The 15,247-nt window shown below is 42.1% G+C and overlaps 1 protein-coding gene across 1 annotated transcript in view; it reads right to left on the bottom strand.

Annotated features, from left to right (window-relative positions):
* Window positions 1-15,247, bottom strand: part of LOC121181194 (collagen alpha-1(XI) chain-like) — a 33,022-nt gene that overhangs the window by 13,214 nt on the left and 4,561 nt on the right. Inside the window, exons 2-26 of the mRNA XM_041037029.1 lie at window positions 8,852-9,019; window positions 8,669-8,760; window positions 8,063-8,184; window positions 7,593-7,755; window positions 6,399-6,521; window positions 5,078-5,191; window positions 4,834-4,962; window positions 4,676-4,723; window positions 4,471-4,512; window positions 4,224-4,286; window positions 4,059-4,133; window positions 3,658-3,741; window positions 3,489-3,545; window positions 3,070-3,123; window positions 2,916-2,969; window positions 2,698-2,751; window positions 2,554-2,607; window positions 2,413-2,466; window positions 2,282-2,326; window positions 1,622-1,675; window positions 631-675; window positions 499-552; window positions 369-413; window positions 237-290; window positions 62-106 (exon numbers count right to left, since the gene is read on the bottom strand). Of these exons, the coding sequence (XP_040892963.1) occupies window positions 62-106; window positions 237-290; window positions 369-413; window positions 499-552; window positions 631-675; window positions 1,622-1,675; window positions 2,282-2,326; window positions 2,413-2,466; window positions 2,554-2,607; window positions 2,698-2,751; window positions 2,916-2,969; window positions 3,070-3,123; window positions 3,489-3,545; window positions 3,658-3,741; window positions 4,059-4,133; window positions 4,224-4,286; window positions 4,471-4,512; window positions 4,676-4,723; window positions 4,834-4,962; window positions 5,078-5,191; window positions 6,399-6,521; window positions 7,593-7,755; window positions 8,063-8,184; window positions 8,669-8,760; window positions 8,852-9,019 (1,892 nt within the window). The remainder of the gene's footprint in view (window positions 1-61; window positions 107-236; window positions 291-368; window positions 414-498; window positions 553-630; window positions 676-1,621; window positions 1,676-2,281; window positions 2,327-2,412; window positions 2,467-2,553; window positions 2,608-2,697; window positions 2,752-2,915; window positions 2,970-3,069; window positions 3,124-3,488; window positions 3,546-3,657; window positions 3,742-4,058; window positions 4,134-4,223; window positions 4,287-4,470; window positions 4,513-4,675; window positions 4,724-4,833; window positions 4,963-5,077; window positions 5,192-6,398; window positions 6,522-7,592; window positions 7,756-8,062; window positions 8,185-8,668; window positions 8,761-8,851; window positions 9,020-15,247) is intronic.

Raw genomic sequence — 15,247 nt, 5'->3', positions numbered from 1 at the left:
CACATTAAGATGACTGACACCAGCAGCAGCACAACATGCACACATTGTACAAAAGACTTACCGGCAATCCTTTTTCACCTGGAGTACCTTCCCGTCCAGGATGACCCTGTTGACAGAAATGGCCGTGCTGCAGTTAGGCATGTAGTGATTGTGATTTTAAGGATAAGATTAGGGAATGCATTATGTCAATAACAGCCCTCTGAAATTTAGAAGCACAGAAAAATAGATGTACTTACCGGGGGCCCATCATTTCCAGGTAAGCCCTGCATCCCTTTCTTCCCTTGAGGCCCCTATGAGGCAAGAAAGACTAGTCACTTTATCACGACTTTTGCACCCCAAAGTGTAAAATTCAACTGAAAGCGTATTACCTTCTCTCCTGGCAGCCCAACTAACCCCTGAGGACCAGGAAAGCCCTGTAGGAGAGATGTAGTATTAGTATTTCTGTGTATGCATTTATGTGATGGTTTATTTTCGTGAGCGTCTGTGCTCTGCTCGTACCAGGATTCCAGGGTTGCCTTGCTGTCCTGGTGCTCCAATATCACCTGGTTGTCCCTGTTACAAACAGGAAATTCCGTCACGGGGACTGATTTGCCATCAGGCTCTACTGTCTTTGACCTTTATTATACTCACTATGTTTCCCTTTGAGCCTTGAACCCCATCAATTCCTCTAATGCCCTGTGAGGAGAGAAAGGAAGACAGTTCATGGAAGGGACTCATTTTTCCTTCTGCGTGCCTGAGTGCACTTCTGCAGCCTTCTTATTAAAACATTGAAGAAATCACAGGAGCTTTTTTTTTATTACAGAATAAAAGGAGACTGGAGGAGGATATGTGGGTTTTACAAGCAGACTGTGAAGCTGCTAAGTCTATACTGCATGTATTAATTTCCTTTCTGGTTGTGGCTTCTTCTGTCACATGAACCCTCTTTTCCTAAAATATTTTATTTTCATGTCTATCTAAAGCGGGAAGCTATAAAGAGCTTCACCTTCTGTCTTTAAACAGAAATTTTCCTAAGGCTTGTTTTACGTGAGCCTCCGGGGACTATAACTATATGAAACCTAAAATTATCAGCCACCCCACTGATTTGGCAATATCACCTTCTTGCTTGAGGTGTTTAATACTTAATTAACCAAGAGCAGGTATAAATATGTCATTTAAACAAATGAAAAAGAAAAAGCTTTTCCTCGAAGTGTTATCAGATGCTAACAAGAGCAAACTTGTGTTGCTACAAGTGCAAAAGTAAATTATGCAAACAAAAAAAAAATCTGCTTCAGGTGTTTGGAAATGTGATGTTGTATTTGGCAGAGACACAGTCAGTTTCACAGCGGAGATAAGAATTACATAACATCATGTTTAACAAACGGAGAACTACTACAACATTTTGATGATGCATTATCATATGGAATTATCTGATCATGACACCACAGTTGGATTTATGTCCATGGTGATAGTTTTCACTGCATGGATAAGCACAGAAGCCAGATAGTGGGATAATTAAAAGTATCTTGTGTCTTTTACTGTTGTCAAGGGTAGAGATGAATGTGTGTAACAGTGAATTGTGTGTGTGTGTGTGTGTGTGTGTGCAGAGGTGATATGTATAAAAAAGTTTAAAATTCACACTCACAGGCTGGCCTGGGGGACCGGGGCGACCTCTGGGGCCATTCAGACCCCTGGAGCCCTGAAACACACATCACAGTTACCTACAATGAAAGTTAACAGCATGTCTGTATGCGTCGCTGTGTGTGTGGTTTTGTGTGCTTCTATCTCAGTGAGGACCAATTTGAGTTTTAGATCCTGGAGAGCCTTTTTTGGAAAAGTTTCTTCGATCTAGATTTGGTTTTGTGGTTAAGGCGTTAAGGTGGGAATTAAGGTTAGTTTAAGGTCAGTGGCTTGGGAATCTGCTGAGTCAGGGAGAGACCTTAAGTATAGAAGTATAGTGCATGGGTGCATGTATTTATTTTGGAGTCTTGGTATATCAAAAAACAAAGGAGCAATGAAATATTAATTTTCGCTTGTTTCTTATAATATAATTAGGACTGGGAATAAATTAACTTTAGTGATATAGTATTACACCTCCATAACTCTGGGGGTTTCACAAGAGAAAGCAGCAGGTGCAGAGATATCCTGCACTGAGTCTCCAGTATGGATTACACTCCAAAAACATTGGACCCTACATTTCCCATCATGCAACTTGATAGTAAACTGATCTTCATATGTAAAATCAGCAGAGTGCCTAGTTAAATAAGTCATTTTAATGTATGTGTCTTTGGGTGTAAACACTCACAGCATCACCTGGTTGTCCTCTTGGCCCAGGTGGACCCTCAGAGCCCTGTGAAAAACTCAAGCGTTAACATCTACATACAGAAAAGTGAACCCACACAAAAATGAATACTTCCCACTGCCATCACCACTCACCTTTTCTCCTGGCTCTCCTGGAGGACCTGCAGGACCTGGTTTCCCCCTGTCCCCCTGAGAAAATCCACACGTTGAAGTTGGCAATTGGTTTCATGCATTATCAGCTTGACACCACTCGCTAATTCAGTCAGCATAACTTACTTTATGTCCCTTGTCTCCAGGGAGACCAGGTAAGCCATCAAATCCTCTATCCCCCTGAAATTTGAATAAAAAGACAGATGGGTTCATATTTTGATAAGACAGAGCAGTCGGTAAGCGAACCATGGGACATCAGTTCTTCTTCACCTTAGCTCCAGTCTCTCCTATTGCACCACGGCCTCCATCTGTACCGGCTCGACCCTAATAAACACACACACACACACACAGATTCCTCACTGACATTTCATTAATGTCTGAGTTACTGAGAAAAAGACCTTCATGGTCATTCTGCGAAACAAGACGAGATGATAACAGGTTAGAGAAGATGCTATTTACTGAGAACAGACTGCAGCAAATAGTCTCACCGTTTTCCCGGGTCGTCCGTTCTGACCTGTGATACCCGGCTGTCCTGGAGGACCCTGGGAAGAAAAGGTGGAAAGAGGGCAGGCGACAGTCAAGTGGATTCTCAAATGGGTTCTGGACTGGTGCTGAGTGTTATGTATCAACAAGCAAACTCACCGGGGGCCCCATCTCTCCACTGGTCCCCTTCAGCCCAGAGGCACCTGGTGCACCCTGGGAAAAACATGTTTACAACACAACAATTAACAAAGGAGGATGTGTCTAATCACTGCAAAGAAGTGTGTTATACTTTCTGATTCAGGATATCTGATGTGTGTTTTGCTGCTTTGTGATGAACTTGTCGAGTAAAGCTGAGGTTGCAAAGGTATTTTTTAAATTTTGTAACGTTTCTTGTAGTACTGTATTTCTTCCATCAAGTATCAGAGAAGCATGAACAAACACTACATCACTTTGAAGGAAAAAACCTTCAGAAATGATTGCCCTGCACCCCGCAGGCTCTTCTGATTCAGGAGAAAATCAAGCCGCAGGTATTTACGCCACCAAACACCAAAATGACAATATGATGTGACGTCACTCACCAGTGGTCCAGGTCTACCCCTGAGGCCGAGTGGCCCTGGAGGTCCCTTCATTGCCAGCTAGAGGATGAGGAAGGAGTCGAACAATGACACACGAACTGTATAGATGCACTTTATATGTGTTTAAGATGTAATTGTAATAAGTATTATGTACTGTAATAAGTCTGGGTACCTTGGTCTGCTGCAGGATTGCCTGGGCCTGTGCCTCCTGTGCAGAAACCACGGTGCCTGTCTTTGGATCACCACCTGACTGGAACTGCACACATGCACACACACAAAAGATGCTTTTAGGTCAAACTCAATACCCCTCCCAGTGGCCAATATGTAGCACTACCATTCAAGCTTTATGTGGTTTCTGGAGGGTTAAGGAAAGAGCAGCAGATAAACAAACAAACAAATGGTTAGTTTGTGTAACAACCCTGAGCCAGTCCATCTCTCTGTATAAAACATTAAAATGTTCTCATTTACTCTGAGGCAAACAGGCTCTGAGGGTTAATCGGACTAACTAACTGCCAAAGCAACATCAATGCAGCTTATAAGGCCTCGGGCAACATAGGGTTATCCTCAAATTACCGGTATGAGCATGATGTTGCCTGGAGGACCTGGTATCCCATCAGCTCCATTAAGGCCTGGCCGCCCTGGAGGGCCCTGAGAGAAGACAGAGGAGGACAGTTATACAGAGACGCCAACATGTGGTGGACTCAGTCACTCACACATTAAACAGAGGACAGTCCTCACCAGCTCCCCGGGGTCTCCTCGAGGTCCCACTGGTCCTGTGACTCCAGGAGACCCTGCCTCTCCCTGCACACACACAGAAACACAACAGTGACTGAGAGTGATAGAAACTATTTCCATTTCATTTCCATATTAAACACTGTAGCTGCACTTCTGTGCACCTTTCCCACAAGTAAAACAGTTCTTATTACCTGGAGATTAAGATCAAATTTGTTTCAAGTTAGATGTCATTCAGCTGAAACTCACTAACCTCAGGTCCAGCAGGCCCCTGTGGTCCTGTGATCAGCGTTCCCTGCAGACATTTCACAGAAATCAGTCTTGTCACTGAGGTTTTGGTATTATTTGAACATTTTGAAATATACATATATATATATATCTTGTTTCTCATCAGCTGACATGTGCCTTGTGTGACTGTCTTTGTGTATGCTTTTAAATCTGTGTGTATTTTTTCTCACCACTCCCAAATAGCCTGGTTCTCCTTTCTGTCCTTTCTCTGGTATATCCTATTGAGAGCAGATGTACAGACACATATTCAGCATTAATGTAGATGAATAAAAGCCACAGAAGAGTAGTTTTCTCTTCTCCACACAGGATTCCTTTCATTGGACGGTACCTGTGTGTTAAGAGAGTACTCCCGCTCTCTCTCAGCCGGTCTGTAACGCTCATCGTATTCTTCCTCATATTCATACTCGTTCACATGGTTGTAATCTGTGGTGTTGTCATAGTCTTCGTACTCCACAATCTGTCCCACAAACATACACAGAGACAGATGATGAGGGACAGAAAAAGAGGGAATATACAAATACACAGAGACATAAAGCTAAGCTCACACTGCTGTACTTCCTGCTGAGTCTCACCTCATACTCTGTGACATTAGGACCTGAGGTCACCGTGGAGACAGAGAGGTCGTCGTAGAGGTAGTCAAACTCCTCAAACTCTTCGACCACATGTTTCTTAGGCGCTCTCTCCACCTGAAAACCGTAAAACAATCACAACAGATGGCAAAGAACCCAGCAACAGATGATGCATGACGTCAGCACGTGTCCTTTTTGGTTTATACACACACAGAACATTGAAATGGACAGATAGCTTTTTAGGACATAAAGGATGACTATTGAGATATCAAAAACACTTCCACTGCCAGGCTGTCTGGCGGAGTGATATCATAAAAAATCCAAGAAATGCCCCCTCATGGCACAGCTACAGCTGGCCTAGGCTTAATACTTCTATTTTGGCTTCATTGGGCTTGCACATTACAGCATGACAGCTTCATCAGCGCCTCAGTACCATGTTTTCCATTAACTTCTTCAAGCTGATTGCACTTCTGGTGGTGTTACAATAAAATATCTGAACACACTAAAGCAGGAATCCGGGAGTGTTCTGAGCTGTGAGCCAGATTATAAATCAAACAGCAGCAGCGGAAGAGGATTTGAAACCTTTCCCAGGAGTGTGGACCAACAGCACATAGAACCTGGCTGAGCATATTGGATCATGAAACCGTGTAGTATATTTTACTACAGAGTGAGAGCTCAAAGGGCACTGGTAGCTTTGTATGTTTCATAACTTTATTTTAAGATGGAAGCATCAAATCAACTGCAAGGAAACACACAGCTGGAGGCAGATGAGTGATGCTTTTCAAACTGCAGCTAGTGACCAGACATTCATCTGTGTTTATTTGTCTGAATTTGAGAGAAACAAAAAGCGGACATAGAGACAATCTGCACATGAAAACGCTTTACTTACAGTATACTGGAAACCAAATAGTGTGGAGTTAAATATCTGACTTTCTCTCTAACTCTCCATGCGGCGGAGGTTTCTTCACAGCCCGTTACCCAGAGGATTTATCAGAGTAAATATATAACTGAAAATAATTAAACCATTCATCTTTTTTGTCATATTTGCCTTCTAAACTATCCATAAATACCTGTAATAGTTTTCCTCTTACAAATGAAACCTTGGGGGCTCCTTAACTTTTTTAACGACAGTCTGGATTTACGACATCGAACACCCGAAATGCCTCCCAGTGCGTGTTATGTAAGGAATGTGCCAGGTAGACTGAATGCCTGTGTCCCACATGGATGATATGATTTCTGACCATTTGCTGTTCACATCTTCAAACTGACATGTGGTTCAAGCCTTTCTCTGCCTTCTCCGATGAGCTGTTGGGAGAGGACTTACCTCCTCAGCCTCTCTTAATATGCTGTCGTAGGGCAAAGGCGCGTCACAGTCTGGGATGTAGTCCTGACAGTACGTCTCTGCTGCTCTGGGGTCATCGACGATCAGCAGCTGCTGGATGTCTCCCTGTGTCACAATAACACACACAAACCAAACTATTAGTGAAACCATATGAGCATCAGTAACGCACATGCGGTGTCACTTCACATTATGGATGTCATCACTGGTCCTTCGCTGTACAATATGTCATTAATTACATGAATGACATGTCACATCCTTGTGTCTCCCGTGTCTTTATCTTTGACTTTATGTGTTCATTTAGTTAGATCAAAGTGACATAACAGGCTGTTTTTATCGTTGCTGAGCTTCTAATGATCTCCAGAGCTTCAGTCTCAAGTGGTGCCAGCGCATTAAGTCCACAGACAGACACAAAACCCTTTCTCCCTCTAGCTCTATTTCACACATGCTCGCACACATCCACAGACATGGGGGTGGGGTGGGGGGGGGGGGGGGGTCCAAGCCAAACACGGGCTGGGAGGTGTTCAGTTAAACAGATGGACCACCTGACACTGCACTGAAAACAAAGGTCAGAGTTCACAGTTGAAATCTGTCAAAATGACCTGACGCTCCCGAGGACACAGCAGAAACAGAACTCATAAAAGTCTACAAATATTTTACACACCTACAGATTTTTGGAGGACTTTTCCAGAGCTTATTGTAAACAATTTGCAGAATACAGAGAGTTTAAGCATGGCTATGTTCATTTTTGCAAAACTACTGATCATCTCACCTAATAAATACTTATATTTAAAGGGACCTATTTAATTGTTAGTTTTTTTTGTAGCATACAGTTAAAAACACTCAGGGTTTGGAGAAGTGGCCAAAGAGCAGTACATCCACACAGCCACTGGAGGGCAGTGTAGGGAGAAAAGCTTTCGTGTTTATCCATTTGTGACAATTTGATGAATAAATCAAACAAGCAGAGACACTTCTTTACCACACACAAGGAACTTGATGTGTGTTCTCATTCAGGTGTTTTTTTTTTTTTTTTAGTTTTTACAAAAGGAGGTGAGGAGCCTGGTTCTTCCCTTTAACATGTGCAACAGTTTCAGCTGCACTCACTTTACTCTTTGCCTCCATGTCATATTACATAACATCCTGAGACACACACAGATACAAGCGCACACATATTCCTACTTCAAACACGTCTTCGTCCAGCAGGCGAGTTCCAAACACGGTAACTCCGTCCGTTTTGATGTGGGGATCGTGACCTCTGAGCAGGTCCAGGGTGTCCAGCCTGTTACAGTCCATGTAGAGAGTCACAGACTGGCCCTCCACACTGTAAGCTACTCTGTGCCACCTGGTAGAAAAGAGAGAAGAAGAAATTTAGAATTTATTTTTATTTTTTTTTACAGCTATTCCTTTTTGAGAATGTGTGTTATGTCTGTTTTTACAATCCTGCTGCAGCCATAAATCGTACTGCTTGACTTAAATTGTACCTGAAAATGTAGTGTAATGTTGTCATGCATGTTTTTTTACCAACATTAATATTCTCTTCTTTTTATTATGCCTCTGCAAGCTTTTAAATGATCACAACAACTTTTATGCAGGGCAAACACATAAGTGTGGGTGTGTGTATGGGTGCCTGTGTGTGCTTAGTTACCCACTTGCCATCAGCCAGGTTGATCTTTCTGAAGGTGGGGTAAAGTTCGGGAGGTGGCTGACCCTCGTGGTCCTCATACAGGAAGACAGGAGAACGGCCGATCTCTAAACCCAGCTGCTGTGTGCCCTGAGAGACGCAGGGGCACAGAAGATGGAAGGAAAGAGGGATGATGGGATACAACGATAACAGGAAATCAACAGTTTTTAGTTAGTGTGCTCGGGTTCTTTATATTTAGCCTTAGATTAATCAGATGTAGGTTGGTTAGTGGCATTTGCAGAACTTTTGCAATTATCTAACTTTTGTTATTATACAATTATAATAACAGGTTTTTGGCAAATCAAAATTCAGCAAAAATGACAAAACATATTTCTATTTTGAGGACGACAAGGTCAGTTTAGCAGGTTAGAATGGTGGATAATGCTGCAGAATTATCTGATTAAACAACAATGTTCCCTTTTTCTTAACAAAATCTACAGTAAACACAGCCAAAAGCAAGAACATGGCAAGTAACAGAAAGCAGAGTTGTTAAATAAATGTTTCGCTCGATGTGAGCTAAGAGGAAAGTCTGGTTTCAAAATCCTGACGTAGTGTGTGTATGTGTGTTGCGTACCTGAGCGTCATACAGAGAGAGGAGAAAGACCTGAGAGCCTTTCACAGCTCTAACTGTTGTCATCACTGAGAAATTTGTAGGGAAGGGTGAATCTGGTGGAAATGCACACACACACACATTAGGACACAGGCTCTCAATGACCGAGTACATGACCAAACACACGCACACTGATTTCTGTATTACCAGGGAAGAGCTGCGTGGTGGGTGCACTCAGTTGAATCTTCTTGTCGATTCTGAAGGAGAGGTCTGTCTCTTCTCTGCCCTTCCTGCTGGTGCACAGACCTGCCTCCAACGACACGCCCTCCATGTTCTCTGACAGATACAGGACCTTCAGGACATCGATGGGATTTGCTGCAAAAAGACAAGAAACACTATGACTTGAGAGGATGGGTGGGTTCGATGAGGAGCTGATTTGAGGCAGTTCATCAAGGTGTTCACTTCACCAGCACCTTCATTTAGGCCCTGTGACCTTTGTGTATTATATACTATTATATATTTACCACAGTATAATGTCCATATCCCCACTGATGAGTTAATTGGTGAGTATTGCTGTAACTGTTGACCAGAACTATGTTTGAGATGTCAGCTGCTCCGATCACTACAGTTTATATGAACAACAGATCAAACACTCCACAGAGATTTTTTTGCCTCTTTTAGCAAACAGCTGTTTTCAGCAAACAAGCTGTGATAAACCCACTCAGCATTTCCTATCCAGCACTAAGAGGCAAACAAAGTAATTGTCCAGGTGATGAACATAAAAAAAAAAAGGATTTTCTTTGGCAATGGTTTAAATACACAAACCGACGACCTTCTGTAAGTGTACACAAGGGTTTGTTGTCCTATGATGTTACATCAGACACCTGTGGGTGACGCTGGTTCTGTGATGCTGCCCAGTGTAAACAAACAAATTGTAAATACTTTATCAGTAAGACCTTGTGATCTCTGTCTGTCTCTCTCCTTCTCTCCAGGAGAAATACCTGTTGCAGAAAATTGGTGTAATCACATGGTAATACCCATCTTGGCACAAACACAAGCAACAGTCTGCATCGCACAACAAAGACTAATACCAGAGGGCACTAAAGGATGCATGTGTCCTGACAATGACTCAGCCCGGCAGCACACACACACACAGACACACAAGAAAACACAAAAAGTAAAAGAGACATTTTGGAACTCTACACGTGCAGACACAGTTCAGGCAGAAATGCTTAACATGTGCAACACACACATCAGATTTCTTCCACACACTTACTTCCGCACACTGAGGGCTGTGGACACAAAGGTCACAGAGCTCTGTGAGACGGGACTAAGCAGGAAAAGGAGGGATGGAAAAGATTCAACCGGCGGAGAGAGACAGGAGAGAAACGTTCAACATATTGAAGGGGAAAAGGGAGAGAAGGGGGTAAAGAGGGAAAATAGGAGAAATAATAGATGGTAGGGGAGAGGAGGGCATGCCTCTACTGGTGTGGCTCCTTTTCACACGTAGTTCTGAGGCTTACGTAAACCCTCCATCTGCCTCGCACCTTTCAACACACACACACACACACACACACACACACACACAGTCACACACACACACACACACACACACACACACACACACACACAGTCACACAGTCGAACACACACGTGCATGTGCATGCACACAAGCAGTTGGCACAATGTCTGAGTCTGAGCACCAGATGTATTTGTTGCCCAATTTTTCAGTTTGTCCATCTGTTTGTCCATGTGCCTGCATGTCTGTCTGTCTGCCAGCCTGCCTGCTGGCACTGTCAGCTTGTAATTCTGTCTTTCACGAGCTTGCCATCATATTATTTACTGATACAGCCAACACCATGCTATTAAAACTTCCAGTGATTCGGTGGCCTACTCATGCTGTAAAAATCTCATGAGTGCCATTTTTTTTTGCTGCTTTATGAGCTGAGAAACGTCAGTGAAAAGATGACACTGAGATTATCTGTTTTCAAAGATTTGTGCACTCAGAAGCTTAGACGCTATTGATGCCATTCACGACACAAAACGTACTCTTAAGCGAACAGAAATATAGAAACACCTGCACCATGTAATGCAATTCAATATAGTAATAATATAAATTTGAATACCAGCATGTCCGAAGATCAATAACATGTTCTAATTCTTGTTTGCTTCATTCCTGGAGTTTGTCATTGTTACTGGGCAGTCACTGCACCCAACCAAGTAATGCATGTAAGCCCCTGTAAAACCACAAATAACTGTTTTTACACTTTCTACTTTTATGCTAAGCTAACCGTTTCCTGGTTGTAGATTCATGTTTAACATATGTTAATCAGAGTGGCGTCAATCTTCTCATCCAACTCTTTATTAATTCAGCAATTTTTTTTCTGTGCTGAGTTTAGCAATTAATCTTCAAAAATGTCCGTATTAGATCTTTTGCTACTTTATTACCCTGTATAGTGATTTAATTTTTCTGGTCAAATGTTAACATGACAAGTTAAATAGGTTACAAAACAGCTCCTGGTGTTCACAGAGGCACGGTTAGACTTAGGGGAAAGTTGCTCCTTACACGGATGTGTGTAAAAGAAGAGGGGTTTCATTCACACATACCAGGAAATGATCGGCAGCACTGACATCTGAATGCAGCAGAGGACAAGACAAGACATGGAAACGCTATACGCACTAATGTTTTGCTATGCCATTGCTTGTGTGTGTGTATGTATGTACAAGCACAATACAACATCCACATAATGTGACATGAGTGCACACACACACAGGCACATATCCACACACACTTTCTCTCTCTCTCTCTCTCTCTCTCTCTCACACACACACACACTCACACACACACAGTACATATACTGTGTTGTACATACACAAGGGGGTGTTCTGGTCTCCATCAGTTGCTGCTGTTATCCTGAGGCTCTAAACTTTGGTGTGAGGGGCACCATGATCAACTTGCACACACATGCAGAGTATGTCAAATGTAAGCCTCAACATAAAGCAGAGCGACTGTAGTTTGAACAGAAAGATCCACAACAAGAGTGAACAACTCAGCTATAACACTAACACACAGATATATATTTTTTTAGATTTTACCTTTGCTGGGATACGAGAATGCAGTGACGATGATCAGACAGGTTTTTCATGTATTTGGAAGAAAAAAATGAAGGTAAATGGTAAAAATATGACCGGAACCTTCCACTGTAAGCATCCAACACAGTTTACTGCCAGGCTTCCTGGTTCCACCATCACTTTGAGGGATTATTACAGATATTTCAGGTGAACTCACTTTCAGTTTTACCTTCAAATATAGTGAATAAACACCTCGGATTTCGATGGTGTAATGTCGCCATGTTCTGAAATCTCAGCAATTACTTTGGAAAAACACTGTTGGCATAACTTACAGAAATAATGGGCAAAGCTGTAAAAATAAACCCGACTTGTGATCAATCTAAAGCTTTAAGGTTGTATGAGGGTGTTTACATACACGCTGGATGAACAGAGTAGATATTTTTATAAATATTCTCCTAATTTTAAAACAAAGCAGAAGGTCACCTGCAGGAGACCAGGCTGACGACAAAAGGAGCATTACTATGGAACCTCTACGTAAGTTTCTGTTCATTTGTCCAATTAGTAGACAAGGATGCACAAATAGACTTTCTCTCTACTGATGCTGTTTCACTTGTCTGTGTATCACACTGTGTGGGACTTTTAGGCAACGTATGCAACTCAAAAAACTCTAAATTCGATATTGACATTGGCCAATACCTGATCTGATAATCAGTCTGCATCTCTTGACTATGGCCGGACCTTCCAAGTGCTGCACTAAACAGATCTATTATAAAATGCAAGCTGACAAAAAAAGTGAAGAGGTCAAGCCTCAGTGGAGGCCGCTGTCTTTCATCAGAGACTCGTCTCTTGTTAAGGTTCCACATTTATATTTACAGGACACAGAAGTAAGTGGAGCACTGAAGCAGATTCACAGACACAAACAACGCACAAGTACACACAGACGGACAACTTAACGGGCACCATATTGGAAAGACTATGGATTTTCTGGAAACCAGATGTGTATGTGTGTGTGTGTGTGTGTGTATGACTGAAGACTGGGTATGGGCTTTTTTGTGTACGTGTTTGTATGTGTGTGTTTGTGATTAGTCTGTCATTATCTCAGTAATGGTGAGGAATGCAATAACATGCCTTTTGCAGAAACGAGAACTAATGCTTTGTTGAGTCTCCTACACCAACACACACACACACACACACACACACACACACACCACACAGGGGTTCATATCCCCCACAGAGGATTTGCCCCAGGAGCCTGTCATTACACCTCACAGACCTCTTTTACTCTTTCTCCTGCTCACTCTCTCTTTCTGCTGCTTTCCTCAAACATCCCTCTCAAACATCTGACATGGTTCTCCTCAGAGGCTCAAACAGACGAATGATAAAAAGAGGGAGATGAAAACCAGAGAAAAAAAGAAGAGACTTGAAGGACAGAGAAAGAGGAAAAGAATAGGATGGAGGGACCACATGTTTTCTTTCCTCCTAGTTCAGCTGGCTCTGATCAAAGAGCCACACTGGATAGTCTCTCCTGCTGTCTGATACACACACACACACACACACTTACACACACACACACACACACACACACACACGAATTTACTTAAATGAATCCTTAATATTAGCTACAGAAAAAGGGAGTAAGAAGACTGCAGATGGACAGACACGTGCTTCTTATCTCCTTCTAGGAATCTGTGGCACTTGAGTTGAAATCACAGCTCATTACTAGTCTCGACATCTCAGCTGTAATCTTCTCTCCTCTAGATCCAAATGAACAACGAAGGGTTTCACAGACATCCATTCCAACAAAGTCCCTCTTCCTCTCAAACACAGATCAAAGGCTGCATCAATATTTGTCAGTCACGGGGCTCCAGCGCTTCTCGGACAGTTACACATTGCTTTATGTGGCTCTGTGCTCTATTATTGTTGGATGTTGCATCATACAGAGACTTTGATTTCGGAGAACAAAGAGTGAGCCTATTTTTGAAAGTAAGAAAAATTTATAGCTCACAGACCTGCTAGGCCAGAGTGCAAAGTGTATGGTGCTAAATGCTATAAATGATGATCATAAATATTTCATTTATGTGCCTTTTTGAGCATTTTTGTGGTCTGCATGACGTTACATGCAGACAATTTTACACAAAAACACGACTGGCAAAACAAAATAACTTACATATAGAGAACTGGTAGATATACTAGAAGATACCATGCACCTCAAATGGTGCTTTTACTTGATCAGAGAAATTAATTTAGAGAACCTGACGTCCTGAGTCAAGTCAAATTCATCACATACAGAGTAGTGCTTGTTCTGCAAATAAAAGTTGTGCTTCATATGATTGCTAACTGAAACAGCTGGAACTGAAACATTACTGGAAAAATGCTGCTCTTATGAATTTTCACAGTTATCTGTCCTGTTTGTTCCATAGTTTCACCCTTTTGAGACTGTGATACACTGACCATCATCAGCAATAAAAGACTTGTTTCTGAACTCCAAGCCAGATGGTTCTTTGGGTTCCTCGTAGAAACAACCAAACACATAACCGAAGACCCAGTTGCACACCAGTTTATATTACTGAGCAGTCCAGTTAAATGATTTGCTCTGTACATCAAATTACTGATGCTGCTCCTCTACCTGATATTTATGCTGCCAATTACTGGTCAGTCGCTGCCACTGCCTTATAAAACACCCAGGTATCAGTCAATTTAAACTATTTCATGGGCAATTAGTTAAGTGATCATCTTTCATTTAACAGCTTTTGTACACTTTAGTTTGGTCTCTTATTTAAACAGACAGTTTAAACCTGGCTCCAATCAGTCTGTTCTCACTGGTGGTCTTGTTTTTGCCCAAAACGAAATTGAGAGAAGGCTTTCTGACTGGGACCGGAAAAGGCTGAACAGAGACATTACACATCACAGTCCACTGTATTTGCTGTAAACTAGGACACATCTGACTTCAGTTTTAGAAGGGCACAATATATTTAAAAAAACAGTTTGATAAATGGCACTAATTGCAGTTTCTAATCAGCCAAAAGAAGTCTAAGAGTCTACATACACGCTACCTCTGTGAGGCTGAATTTGGGCACAGAAGTGCATTGAGCTGAATGCTAATGTCAGTATGCTAACATGCTGATGATGTGCAAGTATAATGTTTACCCATGGGCAATATGTTCACCACCTTAGTTTAACACGTTAGCATACCAACATTTGCTAATTAGCACATAGCATAATGCATCTGAGGATGATTATTTATAAACCAAAGTATTGGACAAATCACAAATTTGACCTGATGGTGGCACTAGATGGAAAGTTAGGGCATCACCAACACTATTATAAATCATTCTAAAGGGGTAATGAACACGTGTAATAAATTTCATGGCAATCCATCCAATGATTGTTGAGATCATTCACTAAAAACCACAAATGTCAGTCTCGTCATGTAACTACAGGTAAAGTGAATTGAACACCAAAGTCCTGTTGGGACAATTAATGCCTATGCCAACAAACCACAAATGCCAACCTCATGGTGGCACCAGAGGA

The sequence above is a fragment of the Toxotes jaculatrix genome, chromosome 4, assembly GCF_017976425.1.
Source record: "Toxotes jaculatrix isolate fToxJac2 chromosome 4, fToxJac2.pri, whole genome shotgun sequence".
Taxonomy (NCBI): Eukaryota; Metazoa; Chordata; class Actinopteri; family Toxotidae; genus Toxotes; species Toxotes jaculatrix.
Note: the sequence above shows the minus strand (reverse complement) of the source record. Positions and strands in the feature narration are given on the sequence as shown.